This window comes from Myxocyprinus asiaticus, chromosome 13 (genome assembly GCF_019703515.2).
Source record: "Myxocyprinus asiaticus isolate MX2 ecotype Aquarium Trade chromosome 13, UBuf_Myxa_2, whole genome shotgun sequence".
Classification (NCBI taxonomy): Eukaryota; Metazoa; Chordata; class Actinopteri; order Cypriniformes; family Catostomidae; genus Myxocyprinus; species Myxocyprinus asiaticus.
In genome coordinates this window covers 17,042,650-17,068,618 of record NC_059356.1, presented here as the reverse complement: position 1 = coordinate 17,068,618, position 25,969 = coordinate 17,042,650, and the positions used below count along the sequence as shown (strand labels likewise).

The following is a 25,969-nucleotide window of genomic DNA, read 5'->3' as shown; positions in this document are numbered from 1 at the left end:
GCTTAAATGTTTGAAATTGGTTTTGTAGACAAAAATATAATTGTGCCAACATATTAATATATTTCATTATAAAACAAAAATGTAAAAAAAAAAAAAGGTTTTGAAATTGATGACTTGGACCAAATAATAAAGAAAAGCAGCCACTAAGTGCCCAACATAGATGGGAACTCCTTCAATACTGTTTGAAAAGCATCCCAGGGTGATACCTCAAGAAGTTGGTTGAGAAAATGTCAAGAGTACATGTCTGCAAATTCTAGGCAAAGGGTGACTACTTTGAAGATGCTAAAATATAACACAGTTTTGATTTATTTGGGATTTTGTTTAGTCACAACATAATTCCCATAGTTCCATTTATGTTATTCCATAGATTTGATGACTTTACTATTATTCTAAAATGTGAAGAAAAAAAAAAAAAAAGTATAATAAAGAATGAGTAAGTGTTTCAAAACTATTGACCGGTAGTGTAAGTACGAGTAAGTGATTTATTTAGCATTTACAACATGTTAACAAGTTAAAATGCTCACTATTTGGCGAGAATTGTGTGAAATTTTTATTCATGTTGTTATAACTGTATATAAATGATTTATAATGCATTTGTAAATAAATGATTAGTCATTAAAGGTATAGTTCACCCAAAAATGAAAATTATCTCATCATTTCCTCACCCTCATGCCATACCAGATGTGTATGACTTTCTTTCTTCAGCAGAACACAAACAAAGATTTTTAGAAGAATATCATAATGTGAAAGTATAGTATAAGTGAAAGTGTAGATTTATGGTAAAAATATGACTTAAATATTGATCTTTCTCACCCACACCTATCATATTTCTTCTGAGGACATGGATTTAACCACTGGAGTCTTATGGATTACTTTTATGCTGCCATATGTGATTTTTGATGCTTCAAAGGTCAAGGACTTACAGAGCTAAAATATTCTTCTAAAAATCTTAATTTGTGTTCTGCAGAAGAAAGAAAGTCATACACATCTGGGATGGCATCGGGGTGAGCAAATGATTAGATATTTCTCATTTTTGGGTGAACTATCCATTTATTGAACCCTTTTATAATCCCTTAACAAAGGGAATATTAATTTGATTGCATATACTTTGAGTTTTGATTGATTTTTTTTTTTTTTTTTTTGATTGATTTTACTAATATAAGCACAGTTTGTGATGTTTATGAGATCTCTTCTGGAATCTTAAAAGTGCTGAAAGCACCTTTTGTTTTTACTTTTTTCTTTAAAACTTTAAAAGTTCTACCCAACACATATCAATGGGAAATCACGCATGTCTCCGTGACAGCCCTTGGTTTAAAAAAAAAAAAAAAAAAAAAAAAAATGAATATTGTGAATATTTTTTTTTTTCCTGTTTGGGTTTGCTGACGTGTCCTTGGAGTTAGCAATGTGATAATGTCTAACTGACATGTCTTTAAAAATTAGCAAAACAGCTGAAATCACCTACAACACCTTTAAGCAAAAGTGTTCATTCTTTAAGTGTTCATTTGCTCACCATTCTTATTGCTGTCTCTGAGATATGCTTTAGAAATCTCATTTGCAATTTCTCTTTCCCAAGGGGAAGAACAAAATAGTCTAGACAGTCCTAGATTAGCCAGATTATTATGTAATATATAGCCTAATTTTCTGTATATTTATAAACAAATGTATGTATACTCAAACTGTCAGCCCTAATTCTTCTCCAGAGGGAATCCCATGTGCGCTCTGTTGGATATCTGGAGGCACACGTATCTAATGCACGCCTGCTGTGATTGCTGTGATGTTGATAAAGAAATTATGTAGAGTACTTGGGCAAGTAGGATAAATAATGAAAGAGAGGGGGTTGGAGAGCTTGTAGGGGGTTTTTGACAGCTGTATGGCCATATTAATACATTCTCCCCTCATTCCTCCACACTCTACTGAAGTCAGCCAGGGCAGAGCAAGAGAGATGGTGTTATTCCCTAGGTGCTCCGGTCTGCCAACCAATCCCACATTGAATGTGATATCATCACCATGACGACCGGGTCTGGAAAATTCGCAAATAGCAGGGGTCCAGGAGCTCACCCTGCTTTGCCGGAGAAGCACGTCTCCCTCCCCCTCCCTGGATCGCCTCACGGTACAATAAATGAAGTTGGACAGTGTGGAAGAGTCTTGATCATAAGCGACAGGACGCAATTGTATACTTGTTGCATTGATGATGTTTAAACAGTGTGGCAGTGACACTAATGAGGACAGAAAATATCCATCCTCTTCTGATCTCCATGGAGGCTGTCTCTCTGAGATGTGCTTCAAGTTGTTGATTTTCAGGCTTTTCAGAGGGATGGGAAGGCCTGTCACCTCAATCCCCAGTCAGCACAGGCATTTTGTAGATAAACTAGAAACAACACAGTCCATGACAAGTTCTCCTGGTAAAATCTGCTGTGAAAGTTCACCATCATGTTTGTTTGTTTTGCTTGGCTGAGCCGCATCTGGTTTCTGAGCCTGTTCTTTCTGATGAGTAATACATTACCTGTCCTTCTAAAAAGACTAGCTAATACCAGCATGCTGTTCCAGGTTGGTTTATGCTTGTTTTGTGCTGGTCTAGCTGGAGGACATCATAGCCATGCTGCTCAAGTCAAGTCATTTGTATTTGTATAGCACTTACTGCAATACAGTACAAATTGTTTCGAAGCACCAGCACAATTTAGCTGGTGAAGCTGCACTGAAAAAAAAGTTAACCTAAAAATGTGCTTCATGTGGTACAATCTAAATTAACTGGTTTAATTCAAGTAAAAAATAGGTTACCTCTTTTTATAGTGTGGTTGGTCAAGGAAGTAATTCTGGTTAAGCTAGTTAAGCAGCCTGGTGAACACAACCTTAGTCTTAACCTCCTGAGACCCGGGCACGACTATTGTGTGCATTGTCCATTTCCCTTTTTGATTTGCAGCTAGTAGCACCTAATAAACATGATTTTTTTTTAGAGCAAATAGTTTTCCTAGAAATGTCACATTCTCGGTGAGTTCGCCGGTTTGTACTGTTTTTTTTGGTTGTCTTTCCCTCATGTGTGTCAGTTGCCACCACCCTTCAGAAGACTGATGGCACCTGTCCCCATCCTTAACACTCCCGATCTTTCACGGCAGTTCATGGTGGAGGTGGATGCGTCAGAGGTCGGTGTTGGAGTGGTTCTGTCGCAGCGCTCTTCCTCAGAAGATGCATCAGAAGATGCATCCATGTGCTTTTTTCTCTTCACCTTACCCCAGTAGAGCGAAATTACGACGTTGGTGACAGAGAATTGTTTGCTGTGAGGCTGGCTTTGGGTGAGCATCTTAATTCCAGACAGGCACTGTTTTTCACGCGTTTCGACTTCGTACTCTCGTACTGCCCAGGCTCAAAGAATATTAAGCCCGATGCGTTGTCTCGATGTTTCAAAGTCGAGACCTCCACCATCCCACCGGATACCATTCTACCCTCCTCTCGGGTAGTGGACATGGTGTCCTGGGATGTGGAGGCTAAAGTCCGTTCCATTCCACGCTGCGCAACACTACCTCTCCTGCCAAGTGCCCAGAGAGTCTGTTTTTTGTTCCGCGATCGGTCAGGACACATGCCCTCCAGTGGGACCACTCTTCCAATGTAGCTTGCAATTCAGGGGTGGCTTGCACTCAGGCGCTCATTAGACAGAGTTTCTGTTGGCCATCGCTAGTTCAAGATGAACGCCTGTTCTTTGCCTCTTGTCCCATTTGCGTGTCTAATAAGACCTCCAGTCAGCCCCCAGCCGGGCTCTTCCAACCGCTGTCAGTCCCTTCGAGACCCTGGTCACACATAGCCATGGATTTTGTTACCAGTCTCCCCCCATCCCATGGCAACACAGTCATTATGAATGTAGTGGACCGGTTCTCGAAGGCGGCTCATTTCATCCCCCTCCCCAAATTACCCACATAAAGGGAGACAGCGGTTGAAGTCATTAACAACATTTTCCACATTCATGGCCTCCTGCTTGATGTGGTTTCTGACAGGGGATCCCAGTTTGTGTCACAGTTTTGGGCAGAATTCTGTCGACAGCTGTGGGCTACCATGAGTTTATCTTCTGGGTTCCATCCCTAGACTAATGGGCAAGCGGAACGGGCCGGTCAAGACCTTGAAAGAACCCTGCGCTGTGTGGCTTCTCGTAATCCGTGTTCTTGGAGCTCTCATTTAGTCTGGGTCGATTATGCCCAGAATTCCTTGCCATTGTCGACAGGGTTATCACCCTTCCAGTGTAGCCTCGGGTACCAACCCCCTCTGTTCCCCACCCAGGAATCCGACATTTGGGTCCCATCTACACACGCATTCATTCAGAAGTGCCGTCGCACCTGGAAAATAGCCAGAGAAGCCCTCCTCTGGACTGGCGACTGTATTAAGAGGTTGGTGGGCCGACACCGGTCTAAGCCCCCAGCTTACCTGTGCGGTCAGAAGGTCTGGATGTCTTCCAAAGACGGGGGCAGTTTACTGTCACGGTCTTGGTGAGTTCGCCAGTATGTTCTGTTTTGGTTGTTTTTCCTACTTTTCCCTCAGACTGACGGCCCTCCCTCATCTGTTTCGTGTTTTCTGTGCTGATTGCCAGTCTCTGCCTGTGCCGTTGGATTCTGGTTACCAGCCATCCAGTATCTTCACTTGCCATCAGCCCCGCATATTCTTCACCTGAGGGTTCCTCAAGGATCTGTTTTCCACACTGCCACGATGCATACACTCCTATGAACACACTCTTCATCTTCACGCTGCAGTCGGTGCCAGGATTGTCGCTGCTTGCCAGCTTTTTTTTCCCTTCAATTTATTGAGTTCAATAAACTCTGTGAACTGTTCCTCCGCACTTGGATCTCTTGTGTTCTCTCTGACAAGAAATGTATGTCCTCATATGGGGACAGCGGGACTAAGTTGTGGACCAAGCTATAGAAATTCAGATTTATTTTTATTTTTTTTATCAAATTGATTAGGTTTCCAGGAGTGTTGGTTATTCATGTTTTTAAGACATTACAGGCATTACAGCTGATTTTCTGTAAACCTTCTTTGGAACAATGTGTATTGGCACAAATAATAAAAAAAAAAGCACAAATAAAAAACTATACAAATAAAAATGACTTGATTTGATTTGACTTTTATGTTACAATGTTTTCTCTAATTTGGCAACAAAATCTCAATCTCTTTCCACTGTCAAACAAACAAGTGATAGCCAGTGCTGTAGCATTTTACCAGTCAGAAATATACATAAATAATTCTGTTATGGCAGCATCGTCCATGTAACTTTGGGTACTTGGAGAGGAAGAGAGCAGATGCAGGAGTAGATCTTTTAATAATAGACATAGGAGTGGAACAAACGCTGGAGTAGGAACAAACGCTGGAGTGGAACAAACTATAAAGCTAAACATGATAACATAACACAACGTAACACTTCAAGGACTGACAGGGAATGAACAAAACAGGAGGGTATTTATACAAACAAAGGCTGATGATGAAATGGAGGACAGGTGAGGATGATAGGGAACAGATGGAAGTGATGAGGGCTGTGAATTCTGGGAAATGTAGTCTGGGGGGAAACTTCAAAATAACAGTCCTTGGGAAACATGAGGGAGACAGACTGTGACAGTCCAATAGTTGCCAACCATGTTAAAATAAAATTTAGAATTATAAATTCGGAATGTACTGTATATACTGATTATCATTGTCCTGTGACTGCAAACCATGTTGAGTGGTGCAAACGTCATCTGCAGCCTGAAACTTAACTTTTGACCAGAAGTTAGGAGTGAATGAACTTGGCTGAATAGGAAAGCAATAGAATGCTCCCTTGCTCCCTATTTAGTGAATTACTCAATATCCAGTGTGTTGTCTGACTACACTGGTCTCAGAACAGTTTGAAAGCCCCCTTATTTTCATCCTAACTCCATACAGCCTCTGAAAGCAACATTTTCCAGTTTTGGATGTTCTCTTGTTCCCTAATTAGTGAATGACTTAACCTCCAGTGTGCTGTCTGTCTGCACTGGTCTCAGAACAGTTTTAAATGCACCTTATTTTCATTCTAACTCCATATACTGCCTCTGAAAGCAACATTTTCCAGCTTTTGGATGCACCCATTGATTCTCCATGGTGATAACACACAGAGGATATACAGCAGGATTTCCTTGGTAAGTTTGACCCAATGTCCTCGTAGGAGGTCATTGTGTTTAACAGTGTGCTGTTTTGCTATATATCGCTGAAATTTTCAAAATGACATTTCAGATGTTACTCTTTTGACACAAACAGGTTTCAATGTAAAAATTAAATAAGGTTTCTTACCAGATTTAGTTTAGTTGGAGTGTCTCCTAAAGACAAACTTCACTGAGATTAATGTTATGTTGTTTTTTCACATTATTCTGAGTGTCAAAAGTAGAACCCTTTAATGACAACCTAGAATATCCTGAACTGAGATCACGCAGGGTTGCACGATAGGCCTGTTGTACCTAAGGCTGGTTTTAGAGTGTAGAGTAAATTACAAGAAGTACTTTTAACTTTAGTGTTGTGCTAAGTGAATTAAAAATGTATCATTTTGACTTTTCCTCAAACTGTGGCCATTGTCTAAAAGTAAAATTTCCATTTGTCCTCATCCTGTCATATGTCAACGGTTTCAGCATAAATTTGACAGTTTGACAATTTATTACCACTTCTCCATTTATCTATGTCCAAGTCATAACATGTCAACCAAAACAAACATTTGCTGGATGCCTGTCAAAGATCTCAATGCTGTTGCTCTGCTTATCCTATTAGTGTGAATGAATAAGACTCCAGATGAGCTCTCAGCATATACTGTATGTGATTGTGATTACAGTGTAGAAAAAATACCCCAGTCTCTACTTGAAGAGAGACTCCTTTTGAAGCCTCATTATATAATTAAAGGTAAACAAAGGTACAATGTTTCATGACTGAACTGATCCATCTTTATTTTCAGGGTTGCCAGGGGAAATGGGGAGTTCTTTGACCGCATGAATAAAATCCTCCAGAAACAGGATAGTCTGCTGCCTGCCAGCCAAACTGAGGTAACTTCTTTCTTCAAAAGATTGGGCTTCCCTGCTTTTACCAGGGTGTATCCTTTTCACTAATCCCCCAGTATCCTCAATCCAAAGGCTTTGTTCACAACGCACACAAATCATTTCTGATTGTTAGGACTGACTGTCATTTTGCAAGTGATGAAATCTGATCCATTTGTACAGACTGTGTAGTCAATATCTGGTGTATCTACATTGGTTGCAGTTGTAATGATGTCAAGTCAAGTCATTTTTATTTGTATAGCTCTTTTCATAGAGCACATCATTTCAAAGCAGCTTTACAGAAAATTATGCATTAATATCTGTAATGTCTTAAAGTCCTCACTGAGCAGTTTAAATGAAAAACGTGACTGATAATTATGCTTTAAAAAATATTTATCTTTAGGCCCCCAGTGAGCAAGCCAAAGGCGACTATGGTATGGTACCCAAAACTCCATTAGTTGGAGAAAATAACAACAACAAAAAAACCTTGGGAGAAGCCAGGCTCAGCTGGGGGACCAATTTCCCCTCGGGCTATACAGCATAAATACAGTATAATGCCAATATTAGTTTGTATTAACAAGTTGTGTATCATTTAAGTAAACTGAGTAGATGTTTATGGGCAATGTTTAAAACTAAAGGATATGTATGATATAAGGGTCAGCACAATGCCATGACACTTTCTCTTACAACAATAGAGAGTAGCTTTCAGCGTGGACAGAAAAGATGTAAAACTGGAAGTTTTCTTTATACTGTGTCCAAAACCGCAGATAAGTTTACTTGTCACTACATAGTGAATGTCACCTAGTTTGCTATATGAGGAAAGAGTGAGTGAAAAATGTGGCGCCAAAAAAAGGATTATTAGTTGTAAATTATGTAATACAGTCAACGGAAATGCACACAGTATTTTATTAACTGTACCTCCTAATCCAAACCGTAACCCTAAACCTAACCATCAGTGAATGATATATATACATATATATATATATATATATATATATATATATATTATTTTTTTTATTTTTTTTTAGCTAAAATAAAGTGAAAATGCAGCCGCTGACTCGCCCTCATCAATGAATATGTGAACATGATTATTTCTTGTCTAGGGGATTGCTTGTGCAATGTGCTATTAGTAGCGCTAGAGGGAAATGTAGTCACATCTAAATTGATGCAAAAATGTCTAATAGGGGATGGCACTTGTCAGTAATTCAGTTGAATGGGTTTGATTTCAGGGTACATGAACTTTTTAAAGTAACATGTCAATTTCCCGTGTGATCATGTTGATTCTAATACAGCTCCAAAAAATATTGGACAATATGTATGACAATTCATACAAGCGTCTTGTATGAAATAATGAAAATGACTGTCAAATGATTGTTCCAATGGAGGCTTGGATCTGGTTTGTGAACATCTGATTAAAAAAATTTTTTTACAAAAGAAAATGCACGTATTTGAGTCGGATACTGCATAAACGTCAGATTTTTGCTGCCTGTCTGAACAAAGCCAAAGAATCAGGCTGCATTAAAGTAGAACTATCTTGTGTTTTTCTGCGTTAGATAATACAGAAGTGGTAGGGTGAATAGACACATTGAGTTTGGGGGTTCAGATTTCACGCTCCCTTCGGTGGAACTGCAGCCCCTCTCTACCTCTCAAATAAAAACAGCAACAGAGTTAATGTGCTTGAATTAGATGTTTATTGAAGAGCTTTCCTCTCCCACTGTTCTCGCAGGAAATGTTGCAAAGGACAGCAATCAGTGTTGCCTCCAAGTGAATCTTAGTGTTAAAAACATCATTATTACTTAAATGGGCAATAGTAGTGAGTATTCAGTGGTTAGAGAAAATGTGTGAATGCTATGGGGTTCTATATAGTCCTGAAAATCTGATTAAACAATTAATATATAAAATGAATGTCTTTATTGAAGACACTGATACAACATCCATATTTTATTTTTAATTATATTTAGAAACTGGTGGTACAGTACCTTCTTTAGAAGCAATGTTTTCCACTGTTGACTGAATAAATGCACATATCCTATGGTAATATGCAGTAATTCACAGGTTGACTTCACTCTTCACTTCTTAGTGTACGTCGCTGTGGTGCTATCAAAACATTTCTATTTATGTTTGAGTAGCCTGTCCAGCCCGACACAGCAACATTGACTCAACCAGTGGTGTGAGTTTGGGGTGGGACTATCTGTTTGTACAACCGATGGAAGAATCTGTTTGAAAAAAAGTGATTACTTTCACAGTTTCGTTTGATGACACTAGTATTGTTGAAATTTTACACTTCAGCTTCAAGGCATTTCTCTTTAAAAGCGCTTCACGTCATTGAGACATTTGTGCTGTCTAGCTTGAACTGCTCACTTCAGATCACGTTACAACATTTAATTTGGTTAAGGTCAAGACTTTGACTTGGTGAGAATACAACATTTTTCCTGGTTCCGCTTTATGTACTTGTGTGTGTGTGTGAAGGGTCACACTGTTAAAACTTCACTTCAAGAACTGGCATCCTGACATTCTCTGTACATTTTGCTGAACAAATCAAATAAGTGCCATTCTTCTCATTTCAAGGGAGGGATAAAAAAAAAAAAACCTTGGTGCAGCACGCAACAATGAAAATGATATGAGGAAATGTCATGTAATTTGACGGGATAAAAATTTCAGCTGACCTACAGTAGATGACAGACAATAAACAATAAATGCAAGGAGAATAAAGGTAGATCATAAAGAAATACTATACACAGTGAATGGAGATGAAGAATACAATTCAAATTCAGTATCCTCTCAATGACCACAAGTGATCCAGTTCTTAGGCTGTAAATCATGATACTCTTACTACCATATGGCCAGTCTGGTATAAGGTTCTAATGTCGGAATTCACCATTTTGCTTTTGCTTCTCTCAATTATGCTGTAAAGTTCAGTTTTAATCTCATCTTGTTGGTACATTTTTCCACCAGCTGTCTGAACCATTCAGGTGGTCTTTGACAAAGCTCATATGGGCAGCAATTTTCTTTTAGGAGAGCAGTGAATCCCTCTTTAATAACTTCTTATGTACGCCACTCTTGCTCAGTGTTTTCCTTACAATGGATTCATGAAAACTGACAAAAGTCAATGCAAGAGTTGCTCACAAATCACCAGCTGTTATTCTGAGCGTGTTTATGACTTTCTGAAGTATTTTGCTTCAGGTTCATGACCAATTGACCAATTCTGGAAAATCACTTCTTGAAAGAGTAAGAGGCCATTTATATCGAACTTATTTTTGTGTGCATCTGTGATCTTTTTATTGTATTTTTTTATGTAAACATGCACTAGATTGGACGTTTTTTACCGTTGTGCCATGCAATTCGTTGTCTTGTGCAGAAGCACTATGTTTTAAGATGCACTGTCAAGTTAAAAGAATTTAACCAAAAAAAATAAAATAAAATAAAAACATTTTTTCGAAATTCTGACAGAAATTCTCTTATAAATGAGCCGATAACAACCTCAGTAGCTCTATCATTGGAGAAAGCACAACTGTCAACTGAGTTTTACAACAGTAAATCATAATCCAAGGTACTTCAAAGTATACAATGGTACTACCATGTACATGTCCAAAAAATCATTGTAGTACCATGGCAACATGATGAAAAACTATGGTAGTTTTTGGTTAGTGTAGAATCAAATACTTTTCTATCTGAGCCTTTCAGAAATCACTTCATAAGCCTTGTGAAGACCATACTTTGAAGATAGAAACCTGAAACTCTTACTTGATTGTCAGGTCATTGATTAGAACATTTGGTTCAAATTGCTTCCCTCAGAGTCCTAAATGTGTTGTAGATTCACAAACTGTTCCCATCAAAAAATGTAAATGATGTATCATTGTGTTCAATTATAAAGAGAGTGGAGAGTTTATTGCCATGTTACTGTTCAGATCCTCTTCGTCTATTACCATAACTGAGCTCATATTTTGGATAGAATTAGAAATGTCTCATTGAGAATAATTCTAAAGGGTTTATAAAGTATTCTCTCACAGCTCATTGAAGCCATCAAATCTACGTGGTTACAGAGCTTCTGAGCTCATTGTTAAGCACAATTAATGGTCTTTCCCACTCATCGTTGATTAGATCACCTCTTATCTTTGTTTCTATCGGTTCTTCATCCTCATACATATAAAGGAGGACAGCAGCTGCACTCCTCCACCCCCAGAGTGCAAGGACAAGGCTTTTGTTCCAGAGAGAGCAACCAGGGATGAGGTGAGTCTCATGGTTATCCTTTAAAAAACATTTTGAGTGAAAACCATGAATGATTCAGATAGCACTAAACAGGCACATTTCCTTCTGGTGGTACAAAATGTACACAGATGTTACACTGTGTCCTTATGAGATATGATGCAATAGGATTCCAGCGAGAAGTAATTTGTCCAGGGCATACCTGCCAACACTCCCAATTTTACTGGGTTTCTCCTGTTTTTCCACCCGTCCTCCCGCTGTACTCCTAATTTACAATTTCTCCCGATAAACTCATGATTTTTCACATCCACACTTTGCTCAAACGGGATCGTAAATATGAAATATGCATCCTGTAACGAATCAATACAGTACATGATTTGTCCCGTAAGCTGGCCAGATGGTGTCACAGTGAAATCGTTCCAGATCGTTAATTTAATTATATAAATTGGAAATTTTTCATATGGTGGGTAAAGGTTGCTGAAACGTGCTAATACTGTGAAGTATGTGGTAATGGACCATCTGAATACATGGTCAAGTACTTGGTATTATTCATCTTCAATATAGTATTACTGACCGGTACTGCCGCTTCCTATATGTATATTACGCAGACAGGCTGCCATTCCTCGCACATACGAACTGTCAATGTACAGTTAATGTACTATGTGGAGCAGGATTTTGGACCCATGAGAATTCACAGTGGGTGGGGCTACCCAGTGTGACTTCGCAGAAATAGAAACCAAGCGATCAATCATATGTCCTGTCTCATCGTTTGTCGCTGTTGCGGCATCGTTAGAAAAAAAACAATGATTAACTTGAAAAAGGTACTTTTTGTCGCTTTATCAAGTCACGTTTGTTTAGAACACAGTGTTACACTGAAGTTTTGATGAAGGTTACACACTGCTATGATATATTTGAAATGATATTATAAAAATTGTTCTCTTTCAGCTTGACTTGTTGTATGAGGAGGCGATCTACACCGTGGTCAATCGGGTCGGGGTGCCATCGCCTGAGTATGTCACAAATGAAGGGGACATTTTCAGCTACCTGCAGAAGGTGAAATAATTATTTTCTTTGTTGACCACATCGTACATGATTCGAACACTTACAAATGATGTAAAAAAATTAAATAATAAATCAAATAAAACAGAAAACAGAAAAAAAGCAGTGGGGCTGTACAACAAATCCCACAACATTTTCATAAAACCACAAACATCACAATATCTGTTGTTTACAATTGCACTCCAAATCAACTAAGACTTAAATAAATATCAAACTCTGATTGATTTCTAAATAGAAATGAAACAGACAGAAATATTTGTTTCATCTTTTGCTTTCAAAGTGCTTGCATTCTCTTGAAAAAGGTAATCCTTGAAGGGATTGTGGGGGAATGGTTTTGGTGGTGGTGGGGAGGTTTGTTTACTTTGAGTTGATTTTATGAGTTGGAGCAGATGCTCTTGACTCAGACATGATTAAACATCAAATCCCATGACCAATGGGGATTGATGTTCGGTGCTAATATTACACCAATTAAGCCCCTGTCACTCTAGAGGAGTATGATTCCATCCTGAGACCTCCAACGAGGGACTCCCTATGTTCTGAAACTGCCTTGTTTGTTGTTTTTAACTTGACACAGCGTCTAAAAATGTGGCGGTCCTGTGAGAGACACTGAAAAATCAATGAGTTGCGTCACAATGGTCAAAGAATGCCGTCATGTTTACATAGATAAGCTATTGAAAAACAGTGTGGACCCATGCATTCGGTGTGAACGGCCCCTTACTTGTCTCTATGACTGCGGCCCATGTGTATTAAAGGGTTAGTTCACCCAAAAATGAAAATTCTCTCATTATTTATTCACCTTCAAGCCATCCCTGATGTGTATGGCTTTCTTCAGTGGCAACAGGTCCTACGTTTGTTGTGTCTGATGTGTAATATTTTTCTTCTGATTACATTTTGCCTTGACCACTGACATAACCTGACCTTTGATTGCCTACAATAACAAGCAAAGACCCATTTTACAAGGAAAATAATTTTCTACACTCACAGTCTGTGAATTAGATTAATTTGTTTTAACCCTAAAATGCATACGTAACTATACCCCCTAGAATGCAAATGGGTCAAAAATGACCAGGTGTAAAAATTAGAAGATTATTCTTCAAGGGAAATAATTACAATGATAATTGTTATAATAATTAACATTATTAATTGGTTAATATATAATGTATTTTATTTAAGGCAGCGGTTATTTGCACTAAGTGCGATATAGATGCTATTTGCAGTAAGTGTAAATAGCAAAAAAAGCATATTTTTTGCACTAACTGCAAATAGTGTTAGTTGCTATTTTCACCCCTAATTTAACACTAACATACAGTTTAGGGGCATCACTTGCAGAATGTTTATTGTGTTTATTTAGAGTCCCTCAGACACCCTACACTGACTCCTAAACCTAACCCTAACCTTCCCTTAATAAAAATTAACCATGGTTTTACTACAGTAACCATAGTATCACCATGGTATTTTGTAGTAAAATCATAGTAACCACAAAATTAAACATTGTTACTATATTAACACCAAATCATTGTAGTAACACCATGGTTAACTGCATTAAAACTATGGCTTCCAGCAAAAACCTGGTTACTGCCATAATACTGTAGTAAAACCATGGTTAATTCCTTTCTCTCAACTCCCAGACGGTCACTGTGACCAAATCACTGTGAGACAGTCAACCTTAATATAAATTTTTAGTTATTATTTTAAGTATTCAAGGAAATATTAAGAGTGGAGAAAGGAAGCAGGATTGGGAAAAGTGGGACAAAAGGAGGAATGTAACCCTGGTTGTAAAAAGCACATCCACATAGTCATTTTACACTATGCTATTGCAGTGACACTTAGGCTGCATTTACACTGCAAAGCTTAATGCACAGATCCGATCTTTTGACCATATCTGATTTTTTGTCCCGTCTGTTAACATTCACTGAAGACACGACTCGTATCTGATATCTGTGTTTACATTAATCTCCCGCCCAAACTCAAATGATTCCTGTGAGAATGTGGTCCAGGAAGCATCAGGAATTAGTATTCAGAGTCCATATCTTGTATTATTGACTAAAGTTTTGACAACTATATACAAATTTCTGGCCAAAAATTTATATACAAAAAGAACAGTTGAAGTTCTTATCCTCTGATCCTCATCACAGAGGTTCCAGTTCAGAACTCATTCAAGACTGAAAGAACAGCACTTTTCATCAGAAGGTCCAAACCATTTGACTCTAACAGGAATAACACAGGGGCCATACACATAACTTCCACAAGACTGGCCGGGGGTGCCAAATTCTGCCCCGAGCCTGAGACAACATGTCTGTTCTGACTGGAATCTCCCAAGGCACTTTTTCCAGGAGAGTGACCAGAGTCGAAAATCATACTTGAAATGGTCAAAACAGCACCACTAACAGAAGCTGAACCTGATCCTCCCGAAATCTCTGCAGAATCGCGTGCAGCAGACTGTTTGTTGGAAACGTGTAAAGACACCATTGTCAGCCACTGATGCGCCAACGCATCGATGCACAGAGCTGCCAGGGGCGAGAGGGGAAACCAGAGGGGACAACGTGACGTCTGCCACATCCACTCTGCCAAACCTTTTCCAGATTTGTTCCATAATCTGAGGATATAATGTCCACTCTCCAAGCATCAAGCCCTGTCTGGACAGGAGATCCGTCCCCAAATTCAACCGGCCCGGAACATGCAAGGCTTGTAGAGACTGCACATTTTCCCGTGCCCACAGAAGAATACACCATGCCAGCCACAGCATGGCATGAGTACGCACTCCTCCCTGGCGATTTATGTAGGACACCACCATCCTGTCGTCCGACTGGATAAGGACATGTTTCCCTGAATCTCTGGGAGGAAAACTTTTAACGGCAGCAGCACCGTGAACATCTACAGACAATTTATGTGCCAGTATTGCCGCTGGCCCATCCAAACCCTGTAGGCTGGATGACCCTTGTATACAGCGCAAGAGCGAATGAATTTCCTGAATCAAAAACGGGGCTTCTCGAATAAAAATGTCTGTTGGAACAACCCTGTTGAACACCGGTGGAGTTCACCTGAATTGAATTATGTAACCATGCTTTTTCATTCAAATTACCCAGCTCAAAATGCCCTTCAGATGCTGCCAAGCAGACAGACAGGGAGACAAAGGGAGACAGTTTATGTACCAATATTGCCGCTGGCCCGTCCAAACCCCGTAAGCTGGACGACCCTCATATAAAGCGCCCCAGCCCGTGGGGGAGGCGTCTGTCATTATAGCTTTTCGGCAACACACCTGTCCCAATGGAACGCCCAACAACAGAAGGTGGGTCCGTTTCCATGATAACAGAGTTCGGTAGCACCCATGCGTCACTTTGAAGAGATGGAACGCATGTGTCAGTGGTTGAAATCCCTTTGTGGAGTTCACCCAGCACTGAAAAGGTCTTGCATGGAACATGCCCAGGGGAATGACAGCAGAAGCCACGATCATGAGCCTGTGAGATGTTCTTGTAGGGCCCTAAATTGCTCAGATGGCTGAGAATGACAGCTTGATGTTGGGCAGCAAAGTCTTCGAGAGGGCTAGCACCAAACAATCATCGAAATAATTCAAAACGCAGATGCCCTGAAGCCTCAAGATCATCAAAGCCGCATCCATGCATTTTGTGAAAGTGCGTGGTGCCAGTGCAATCCAAACGGAAGGATTTTTTCGGGACCATAAAATAACTGCTGTAAAAGCCGCACTCTCTCTGAGAAGGGGGAATCTCCTCTATTGCCCCATTTTCTAAGAGAGAATGAATTTCCTGAATCAAAAACGGGGCTTCTCAAACAGAAACGTCTGTCAGAACAACCCCGTTGAACACAGGCAGAGTTTGCCTGAAATGAATTACGTAACCATGCTTTATCATTCAAATTACCCAGCTCGAAATGCCCTTCAGCTGGTGCCAAGCAGACAGACGGGGAGACAGAGGGATTAATGCATGGCTTTTGCCTGCAGCGCGACCTGTAACCACTTAGCTTGGCTTACTTTTGTGACTGCCCCTGAACCAGCGCCACAGCACAGGGAAGCCTTTGCTCCTCTACTACTGAGGCTGGTTGAAGGGAATTTGATAATGTTTTTGCCTTTATTGTATGCAGGCAGAAAAGATGAGCACCCTGAGATGCCTTTACAGCAGGGACATTGACAGAATAAACCTTTTCCCTGGTATTTTGTATGGGGAAATGTTTATTTGGGAAAACTTGTTCACCACAATGGCCCCAGCATTCTTTACGGGGGGACAACGTGTGGTGCTTATGTTCATTGTGTGTTTTGTGTACACTTGTGTTTTATGAACTTTGAATTCTGATATGCATGTCTTGAGACCCTTGGTCATGGAGACAGAGGCTGAATTCGGAATGTGAATTTTTAATGCGGGGGGAAACTGAACTATATTCTGGCTGTCAGGTGTTCAAAGTGTGAACAACGGCAAACTCAACCCGATACTGTCTGAAGGGCAAACAGGAATGACATGGATATGTTTGTACAGTCCGGTTTCGTTCACTGAATGGGGGCTCACCCTTCGTTTCACTGCAAGTCTGTCAGGCTCGCTTCTGCTGTTCTGCCAGCCGTTTAAAAGGGGCCGGTCCAACATCCAAATGCTTACGTGGACGCGCCCGTAATGGTGGGAATGAACAAGGACCCCAATCCTTCTGAGGGGGTGCAAAACTCATGTCCAGCACCTTTTGCGGCTCTCTGGTGGGGCAATGTGAAGATAACGAATGTGAATGCACCGGAGCTGCGGAAGACATTTCTCTCTCTCTACGAGGAAGCATCTGTGGAATGCGGCAGTGTGTTGTTGCACAGCGTGGAATTTTTCCACCACCGACTGGACTGCATTACTGAACAGTCCGGATTGTGACACAGGGGCATTCATTAGAAAGGCCTTGTCCTTGTCACAAATATCTGTCAACATATGCCACAGATGGCATTCTGCCTCCACGAGGCCCGCCATATTCCAACCAATAGCACAAGCAATGTTTGGTAGCTCTTAGTGCCAAATCAGAAGCTCGGCGCAGTTCCTTGACAGCCTCAGCATCCAGTCCAGATCCCTCGTCTAAATCCCTCATAAAATGGGCCTGGTATGCTTGTAAAACTGCCAGCATGTGCAAAGCTGTAACCGCCTGGCCCGAAGCCTGGTAGGCCTTTCTCAACAAGGACGACGTAACTCTGCACGGCTTCGAGGGAAGAGTAGGCCTTGATTTCCATGTGGTCACCAAAGAAGGAGAGAGATTGGCAGCCAGCGTCTCTTCCATCGCCGGGACCGAAGTATATCCGTGGTTGAAAGCTCGATACACATTAAAAAACTCAGAGGCCGATTGATTTGTAATCCTGGCCATATAAGTTTGATCCCAGGACTTTGAAATCTCGCGATTGAGGTCCGGGGAAAAAGGGAGCGGCCTATGAGGCGTAGCTGCATGCTGGCCTGCTGGCCCACTAAAAACAGTCATCCAAGATCGATTTACTATCCTCCAACTGGGCTTCATCCGGTTAATCCAGGTGTAATTTTTCCACTGCACGTGAAATAACCTCCAGCAATTCCACATAATTTGCTGAAGGTCTGGAAATCCAACCGCTAGGAGGCAAGGCTTAAGCCTGGCCATCGTTGAGATCCTAGGAATCCGATGCCATAGATATTGGGTCCTCATCCTCAGCACCGAAGGAAACCGCAGTGCTGGCCTCAGGGCTAGGACACAAATGTCCACGTGTAAACTCCATGGGAGAACATCTAGCCGAATCTGGAGAGAGTGACAGAGAGAACTGTAGATCAGCCTGCTGCTCAACTCCCATCTCCTCGGTATCCGCGCCGGCCTCCCACGAGTCAAATGTCCGCATGGCACTAGCAGACACGCGGTCTGCACCAGCACGCGGCTTGACCGAATTTCAAAAGGAGGCGAGCCTTTCACGGAGAATCCTGATGTTCATTCACAATCACTGTGGGCAATCCGATCCCTCCAACGGGGCCTCCGCATGGCAAAAACCCAGACAGGCAATGCACATGTCGTGGGAATCTTCACCGATGATGAACCGTGTGCACGGAGGTAAGCACTTCCTAAATTACATCCTGTGTTGCCACTCAAAAAGGAGAATAATAATGATCCTCACTTCGAGTTGTTGGTACAATACAGGCCAGATGAGATCGTGCACTGAAGAACAGAAAATTTGACTCGATGGTGCGAAGCAAGCTATTTTATGGAGCCTGTGACGTAGCTCCCTAGGGGTGTCGCTTAAGTGCCATCAGCCAGTAAACTGGTGTGATTGTATAATGGCTTCAGACCACGTGACACTCATTGCGTGTCCCAATGCGATTACCCAGCTCGAGTTCCTACGAAAGGGAACTTATTCGTCCGAATAAGGCTAGAAGTCAGCAGTGGTGTGACCAAGTCCACATGTTTGACGACAGGGAGTGGGTACAAAACATAGCCTCAACAAGAGAAGCTTTGAGTTTTTGTGCGAGCACCTACAGGCACGTCTGCTTCATAAGGACACGCAGTTAAGAAAAGCCATGGGGAATCAGATATGCGTGTTTAGACATAGGTCAGATGTCCAGATATCGGACGTGTATCTGATTTAAAACCACATTTGGAAGTGGCTCAGATCAGATGCGAAAAAATCAGACCTTGTACGGATTTTTGCATTTACACGTGTGCAAGAATATCCGATCTGTGTCAGATGTGATTAAAAAATCACATTTTTTGTGACCATGTAAACACAGCCTTGGGATAGAGTTTGTCTTTAATTTCTGTGTTTCTACTAGACTACTGGAGTGCAAATAGCCGCGCTGTGTGCCAGGTGCTATTTTCACCTAGTGCAAATAGTCACTCTGCTTATTTTAATTCTGAGGAGTTTCACACATATTTAAAAAAATGTAGTAGATGTTTTGGGTGAAAATATACAGAAATCTTTATTACAGTAATATGGCCCATCTCCATTTCTGGTTGTACCATGAAATGTCTCAGCAACCCTACTTACACATACATGTATGAACAAATGACTAGGATCACAAGATCACAAAGATGGCAGGACTTGATATACTTACATACAAATAAATACGCCACGAACTTGGCATTTAACATATCATTATCTTACATACTATAATAGTTGGATAATAAAAACAATCCATGTATTACAAGTGTAATACCAGTTTGTACTGAAAACCATGCATATACATTTATGGAAACTAGGGTAGTGTTGCAAACTCCATCTAATAAAAAAAATGAAAAATAAAAAAAAAAAAATATATATATATATATATATATATATATATATATATATATATATATATATATATATATTTTTTTTTATATATATATATATATATATATATATATAAATATATATACACACTACCGTTCAAAAGTTTGGGGTCACTTGCCTGAAATGTTTCTCATGATCTTAAAAACCTCTTGATCTGAAGGCATATGCTTAAATGTTTGAAATTAGTTTTGTAGACAAAAATATAATTGTGCCAACATATTAATTTATTTAATTACAATACAAAAATTTTATAAAAAAAAAAAAAAAAACGTTTTTGAAATGGATGACTTGGACCGAATAATTAAGAAAAGCAGCCACTAAGTACCAGCATATATATATGGGAACTCCTTCAATACTGTTTAAAAAGCATCCCAGGGTGATACCTCAAGAAGTTCGTTGAAAAAAATGCCAAGAGTACATGTCTGCAAAATCTAGGCAAGGTGTGGCCACTTTGAAGAGGCTAAAATATAACATTGTTTTGATTTATTTTGGATTTTTTTAGTCACAACATAATTCCCATAGTTCCATTTATGTTATTCCATAGTTTTAATGACTTTACTATTATTCTAAAATGTGAAAAAAATAAAAAATAAAGAATGAGTAAGTGACCCTAAACTTTTAAATGGTAGTGTATATATAACTAAATGTTAAAATAGTCAGTTCACATGGTCAAGGATACCTGAATTGAAACATTTTTCAAGTGTCAGATGAAACTTCATGTAAAAATGATTTTTTTCAAATAAAAGTATTTTAGGGTTAAAAAATGAAAAAATGTAGAAGCATTTTAACTATGCATTTCCTATTCAATGTTTTTTTTTTTTTTTAATTACACAACTATTGCATTACCATAATCATAAATGGTTGAGGCCTAAAGCTATAATGTCTTCATATATTAAATATTTTTTTCTAGAAACCAATAATGTCCTTGATGACTCTCTCATTCAGGTCTTTGATATGGGTCAAGAGGAACACAACATTATCCTGCAGAGAGTGAGAGAAGCCAAGGTGAGGGTCTTACATAAATTTTGTCCCGTACTGCACACAGGGATCCCACACCTTTTGACCAATGAATTTCCATGACTTTTACATGACGTTTCCATTCACTCATGATAACTGGATAAGGATTTTCAAAAATCATTTTATAGCCATTGCACTCACAAAGAGCAATATCTAGCCAACTAAATATTTTAGAGCTGAGCATTTCTAGATATACTGTGTATACATACATATATATATATATATATATATATATATATATATATATATATATATATATATATATATATATATATAGGATATAGTATATTTACAATAGCAAAGCCCATGACTTTTAAAGACTTTATTAATTTCCATGACATTTCCAGGTCTGGAAGTTTTTAAATGACATGATATTTCCAGGCGACCCTGTAAATACTCTAACTCTCTTCTTATCAACCTTTTGCAATGACAATCAGCTTGATACCAAGTGCCCACTTCTTATTTCTTAATGGACAGTTTTCACTTTTTTTCTTTCTTATCAAGCAGTGTTGGGTAAATTACTCAAAAATAGTAATCCACTACTAATTACTAATGATTTCTTTAAAATTTTGATCACATTACCTAACTAATTACTTCATTGAAGAAGTAATCACATTACTAATTACTTTTTTTTAAGTTACTTTCTAAAAAATATTCTGCTCAACAAATTCAAACAAATGTCTATATTTCCTTCTTGTTCATTGTTACATACAAGTCAAACACTCAGCACCTCACATTTCTCCTTCACAATGACTTGTTACGGGGCCATAATTCATGTATTCTACATAAATAATACATTCGAAATATGCATAATCCTTTAATGTACTTTAAAGTAATTATATTAATTGAAAGTCTGTAACTGTAATCTGATTACAAGAATTTGAAATGTAATGTTTTACATTCCTTTTTTTTACTTAAAAGTAATTGTATTATAGTAATTAAATATTTTGTAATCAGATTACACCCAACACTGCTTATCAATAAGGGCTAAAGAATTTTTCAAAAAGTGAAATACTGTATATCTTAAGAGAGGCCCTTTTACTCAACAGAGCACGATTAATATATATATAAAAATAAGTTTTTAATCTTTTACGAGACTGCAAAGAAACTTCAAATTGTCACTTTAAAAGATTCCCCAGGTACCTCTAGTACACTCTTAAAAGGTTTTGAAGAGAATGGAAAAATGTTGTGCTACTTGAATGTTCTTTACAATGATCCAAGCCTTCATTTGCACAGCAGTCTCCCTTCACCTGTGTTACACACAATATGCTCACATCTAACACTTGAGAGAGAAAACTTCCATTGATTTCTTTGCTCCCAACAGGCCTTGGCTCTACAGCATGGCATGCTTGCATTTATTTTACTGTGCACTCACCCAGGTGCCGCCACCATGTCAAACAGCAAATGAAACATGTTTTTATTGCTGCTTTGGTGCCATTCTAATCAATGTCTGAAATGTTCTTTTGTAGAGAGCCAGCTTTTCTCTCAGGGTCTCTGTAATGAAAGGCAAAAATCTCATGGCAAAAGACGCCAATGGTAAGATGTTTTTGCCTTTCGTAGCTTATGTGTTTTTTTTTTTTCTTTTTCTGGATTCTAATATCACATCCTTTTGATGCACTCTGAAGCATTTGATTTTTTTTTTTTTTTTTTTTTTTGGAGATTCCAAAACAAAAGAAATAGCAAGACATTATATCTAAATTTAGACATAATATGCTAATCCTTCTGAAAATCATCAAAGGACATTTTATTTATTTTACTTGATGCATCAAAGAGTTGTATTAGCGTTATGCTTTATTTTGTCTGCAAAGCTCTTTTTGTAGATCCATAATAAAGTTGTTCAATCATGATGTCAATTTGTTGACCAACCAGGGAGGCTAATTTGCCATGGATTCCTCAGGAATTTCCAGCTTTTATAATAGCGGTGACTGATTACTGAGTAAAATCTGTGGTTAACATTATCAGTAAACTTTCCTGTTTTGTTCTACAACATAAAGTTCACAGTCATAATTTAAATGTGAATAAATAAATAATATTATAATAATCTTGCCAACACAATCCTCCTGCATCCATCTTGCTATGCAAATCTATGGGACTCATCTGACCAAATTTGTAATGTTTTTCACCCCTCACAACACTCTTGATGTAACACTAGTTAATTACTGCCATAACTCCCAGCTATTTTTTTTCTTAAGAGAGTCACTTCAAGCAGGGCCATAGCTAGTGGGGTGAAAGGTGGTAATGATTCTAGGGGCCCAAAGGTCCAGGAGGCCCCACAACATATTCTAAACTGTATTTTTTATAGGAAAGGGGCCCAGAGCAATATACAGCCAGATTACCTTGCTGTCTTCAAGTAATGTTAATAACCACAAACCTTCTTTTACTCATAAATCAAAAACCGCTCTTCTAAAACAAATGAGTAATTCCAGAGGGAACCGATGGCCCAGAAATGCTAATTCTATTTTGAGTTTAGGACTACAAACTAAACTGCTCTATTCTAACTATATTAATAATCTAACAGTGAGACGACAAGCTGCCGCTTTCAGTAAAATAGGCCATTTGTTTGTCTGTACTTTGGTTTAGTTTATCCTGACTTATATTAAATTAACCAGCACTCATCTTTACCTTTGTCAAACTGGTTGGTGTGTAGGCTACAGTGACCCCTACTGCATGCTGGGAATTCTCTTGGGACAATCGCCCAAAGAGACAGAGGAGAAGAAGGAGAGGAAGTTCAGCTTTCGCAAGAGACGGGAAAAATTAGAGAAGCGTTCCAGTGTTAAGGAGGTACTTGCGGGCAGAGATATCCAGGTGACTGATGTCAAACCTGAGACTCTGAACCCGGTGTGGAATGAACACTTTGTTTTGTAAGTATCTTTCTGATGGAACTGTAAGAATAGAACAGATATTATTAGATATGGATATATATAATGTGAATCCATATTAGATATGGAAACATCTGTGAAAACTAGGCCTACACAGAATCCATGCCCACAGAACTTTACGGAAAACTCTGTAGATTTCCACAGAATTCAAACCTCATCATTCATAGTTCTACACATCCCTCTGCCCTGGCATGTTTGCCTAATTCAATCTATTTGGTAGAATTCCCCAAACTTTCCCCCAAAATCAGTACATTAAATGTGAATAAATGCTGCAGATTCCGTCCACTCATTATAATGAAACCAATTAGAATGGAATTGTGCCAACATTTGAAAATGTGTGTCTTCCGCAGTGATATTGATGATGTTCACAATGACCTCCTGCATTTGGACATATGGTAAGATGAGTCAACATGTCCTTCAGAATGAGAACAGTCATCTGGGTTAAACCTGCAGTCAGTTTTTCTCATCTCAATGCTTGTTATTTTCCCTCTCTAGGGACCATGATGATGATGTTTCTGTTGCTGAAGCTTGTAAGAAGCTGAATGAAGTCAGTGGACTCAGAGGAATGGGCAGGTAGATGAAAGTCTATTATCTTAAAGCTAATGAGCCAGAGATACAGTTGAGTACAAACGTCTGAGTCATATTTGGAAATTTAGGATTCAATATCTAATTTAAACTTGGAAATAAACAAAGTTTTAGGATTTGGAACAATTTCAAACAAAGGAATTTTATAATGCATAATGAAAAATAAATGATTCTGCATTTGACAGTGACAGTGTTAACATCTTTGTACAAAAGGTCAGATTTTCTTGCCTCCATTTAAGCACAAAAGATACTCTTTTGAACATTTTCAAATCACACTGGGATGACATGGTTCATCATGTTTTGGACTTGTGGAGTTCATGTTGGCTCGAGTGCCTGCTGTCATTAATGCAAAAGGGTGACATACCAAATACTAAAATAATCTCAAATTTATGTCAATTTATTATTATGCTAATAATATAATATTTAATGAAAACTTTTCTATTAAATTAGAAAAATGCAAAAGAGAAGCATTTTCACTAGTCTCTGACTTGTTGACTCCACTGTATGCCTGAAAAAAAATAAAAATAAAAATAAGAAAATGGCTTGAATGTATGATGTCCAACTCAAATGTGTGAACAAATCATTGCATCATACTATTAGATATTTCAAGCAAATTGCCAAATCCGTGAGGGCTAACGGGGCCGCCGCGTCAGGAAGTGAGGAGAATGCTGATGACTTCCTGGGATGTATCAACGTCCCACTGAATGTGAGCTCTAATTATCCACACTTACCCCTACAGTGGTGAAGCAACCCTTATCTCATCCAGTTCGTCATTCAATCTACATTCATACCACATTCTTTCTCCCACTAGGAGATCCCAGTCATTGGTTATGATAAGTGGTTTAAGTTAGAGCCGAGGTCCAGTGCCTCTAAAGTTCAGGGAGAATGTCACCTGATTCTCCGCCTCTTCACCACACAGGTACTACTGCTCACCTGAGGTCTCAGGACAACTATTATGGTTAATGGTGGAAACATAAATCCACATCCAGGCATACATGTGGAATTTCAATAGTAAAAGCCTTTATTATAGGGGCTACATCGGTGCGTTTTTAAGATGTAGCACCTATAATAAAGGCTTTTTATACTGAAATTCCATGTGAGTGCCTGGATGTGGATTTATGTTTCCACCATTTTTTTCATGTAATAAACCCCCTTTCCAGAGCACCTTTGGCATTTTTTGATATCAGATGTGCTCTTGGACATAATTTATTTTCAGTTATGGTTAATATTCTATTCATTTTCACAGATGGATTTTCTATGCTTTCTTTTACTCAACAGAGAGACACGGCATTATGTAAAATGGCCTCTAATGTGACCGTTCACAAGAAGATGCTGAGTCAGATTCTGGAGTACGAACACAATCAAATTCAGGTTGTGCTTTTTATTAGTACTAGATTCACTTTATGGGCATCTACAGTGCCCCCCATTTGACAATATTCTTTTGACAGAATATTGTCAGAACATATTCTGACAATTATGCTACATATCAGATCAGAATGTTTGAATGTGTTTGCATTATATAACAAATCATTTAACAAACGAAGGGCCCTTTTTTTAAAGAGATAGTTCACCCAAAAATGAAAATTCTCTCATCTTTTACTCACACTCATGATATCCCAGGTGTGTATGACTTTCTTTCTTCACCAGAACACATTTAAAGAAAAATATGAAAATATCTCAGCTCAGTAGGTCCTTAAAATGCAAGTGAATGGAGATTTCTCTTTTGAAGCTCCAAAAATCACAGACAGCCAGCATAAACGTCATCCATACGACACCAGCTGTTAAGTTAATGTCTTCTAAAGCGACATGATCGCTTTTGGTGTGAAAAAAGATAAATATTTAAGTACTTTTTTAAACTCTAAATCATGCTTCCGTTCTGCAGCGTTACACGCATGTCACGTAATTGCATTGGCATTTGAAACACGTGAGAACTGACGCACGTGCGTCACAGTACACCGGAA

The 25,969-nt window shown here is 38.9% G+C and overlaps 1 protein-coding gene across 1 annotated transcript in view; it reads left to right on the top strand.

Annotated features, from left to right (window-relative positions):
* The window catches only part of baiap3 (BAI1 associated protein 3), a 100,345-nt gene that overhangs the window by 29,433 nt on the left and 44,943 nt on the right, over positions 1–25,969 (top strand). The window contains exons 3-13 of the mRNA XM_051713665.1: positions 6,929–7,016; positions 11,160–11,237; positions 12,159–12,266; positions 20,473–20,532; positions 22,014–22,080; positions 23,192–23,405; positions 23,774–23,818; positions 23,919–23,996; positions 24,609–24,714; positions 24,820–24,927; positions 25,287–25,379. Of these exons, the coding sequence (XP_051569625.1) occupies positions 6,929–7,016; positions 11,160–11,237; positions 12,159–12,266; positions 20,473–20,532; positions 22,014–22,080; positions 23,192–23,405; positions 23,774–23,818; positions 23,919–23,996; positions 24,609–24,714; positions 24,820–24,927; positions 25,287–25,379 (1,045 nt within the window). The remainder of the gene's footprint in view (positions 1–6,928; positions 7,017–11,159; positions 11,238–12,158; positions 12,267–20,472; positions 20,533–22,013; positions 22,081–23,191; positions 23,406–23,773; positions 23,819–23,918; positions 23,997–24,608; positions 24,715–24,819; positions 24,928–25,286; positions 25,380–25,969) is intronic.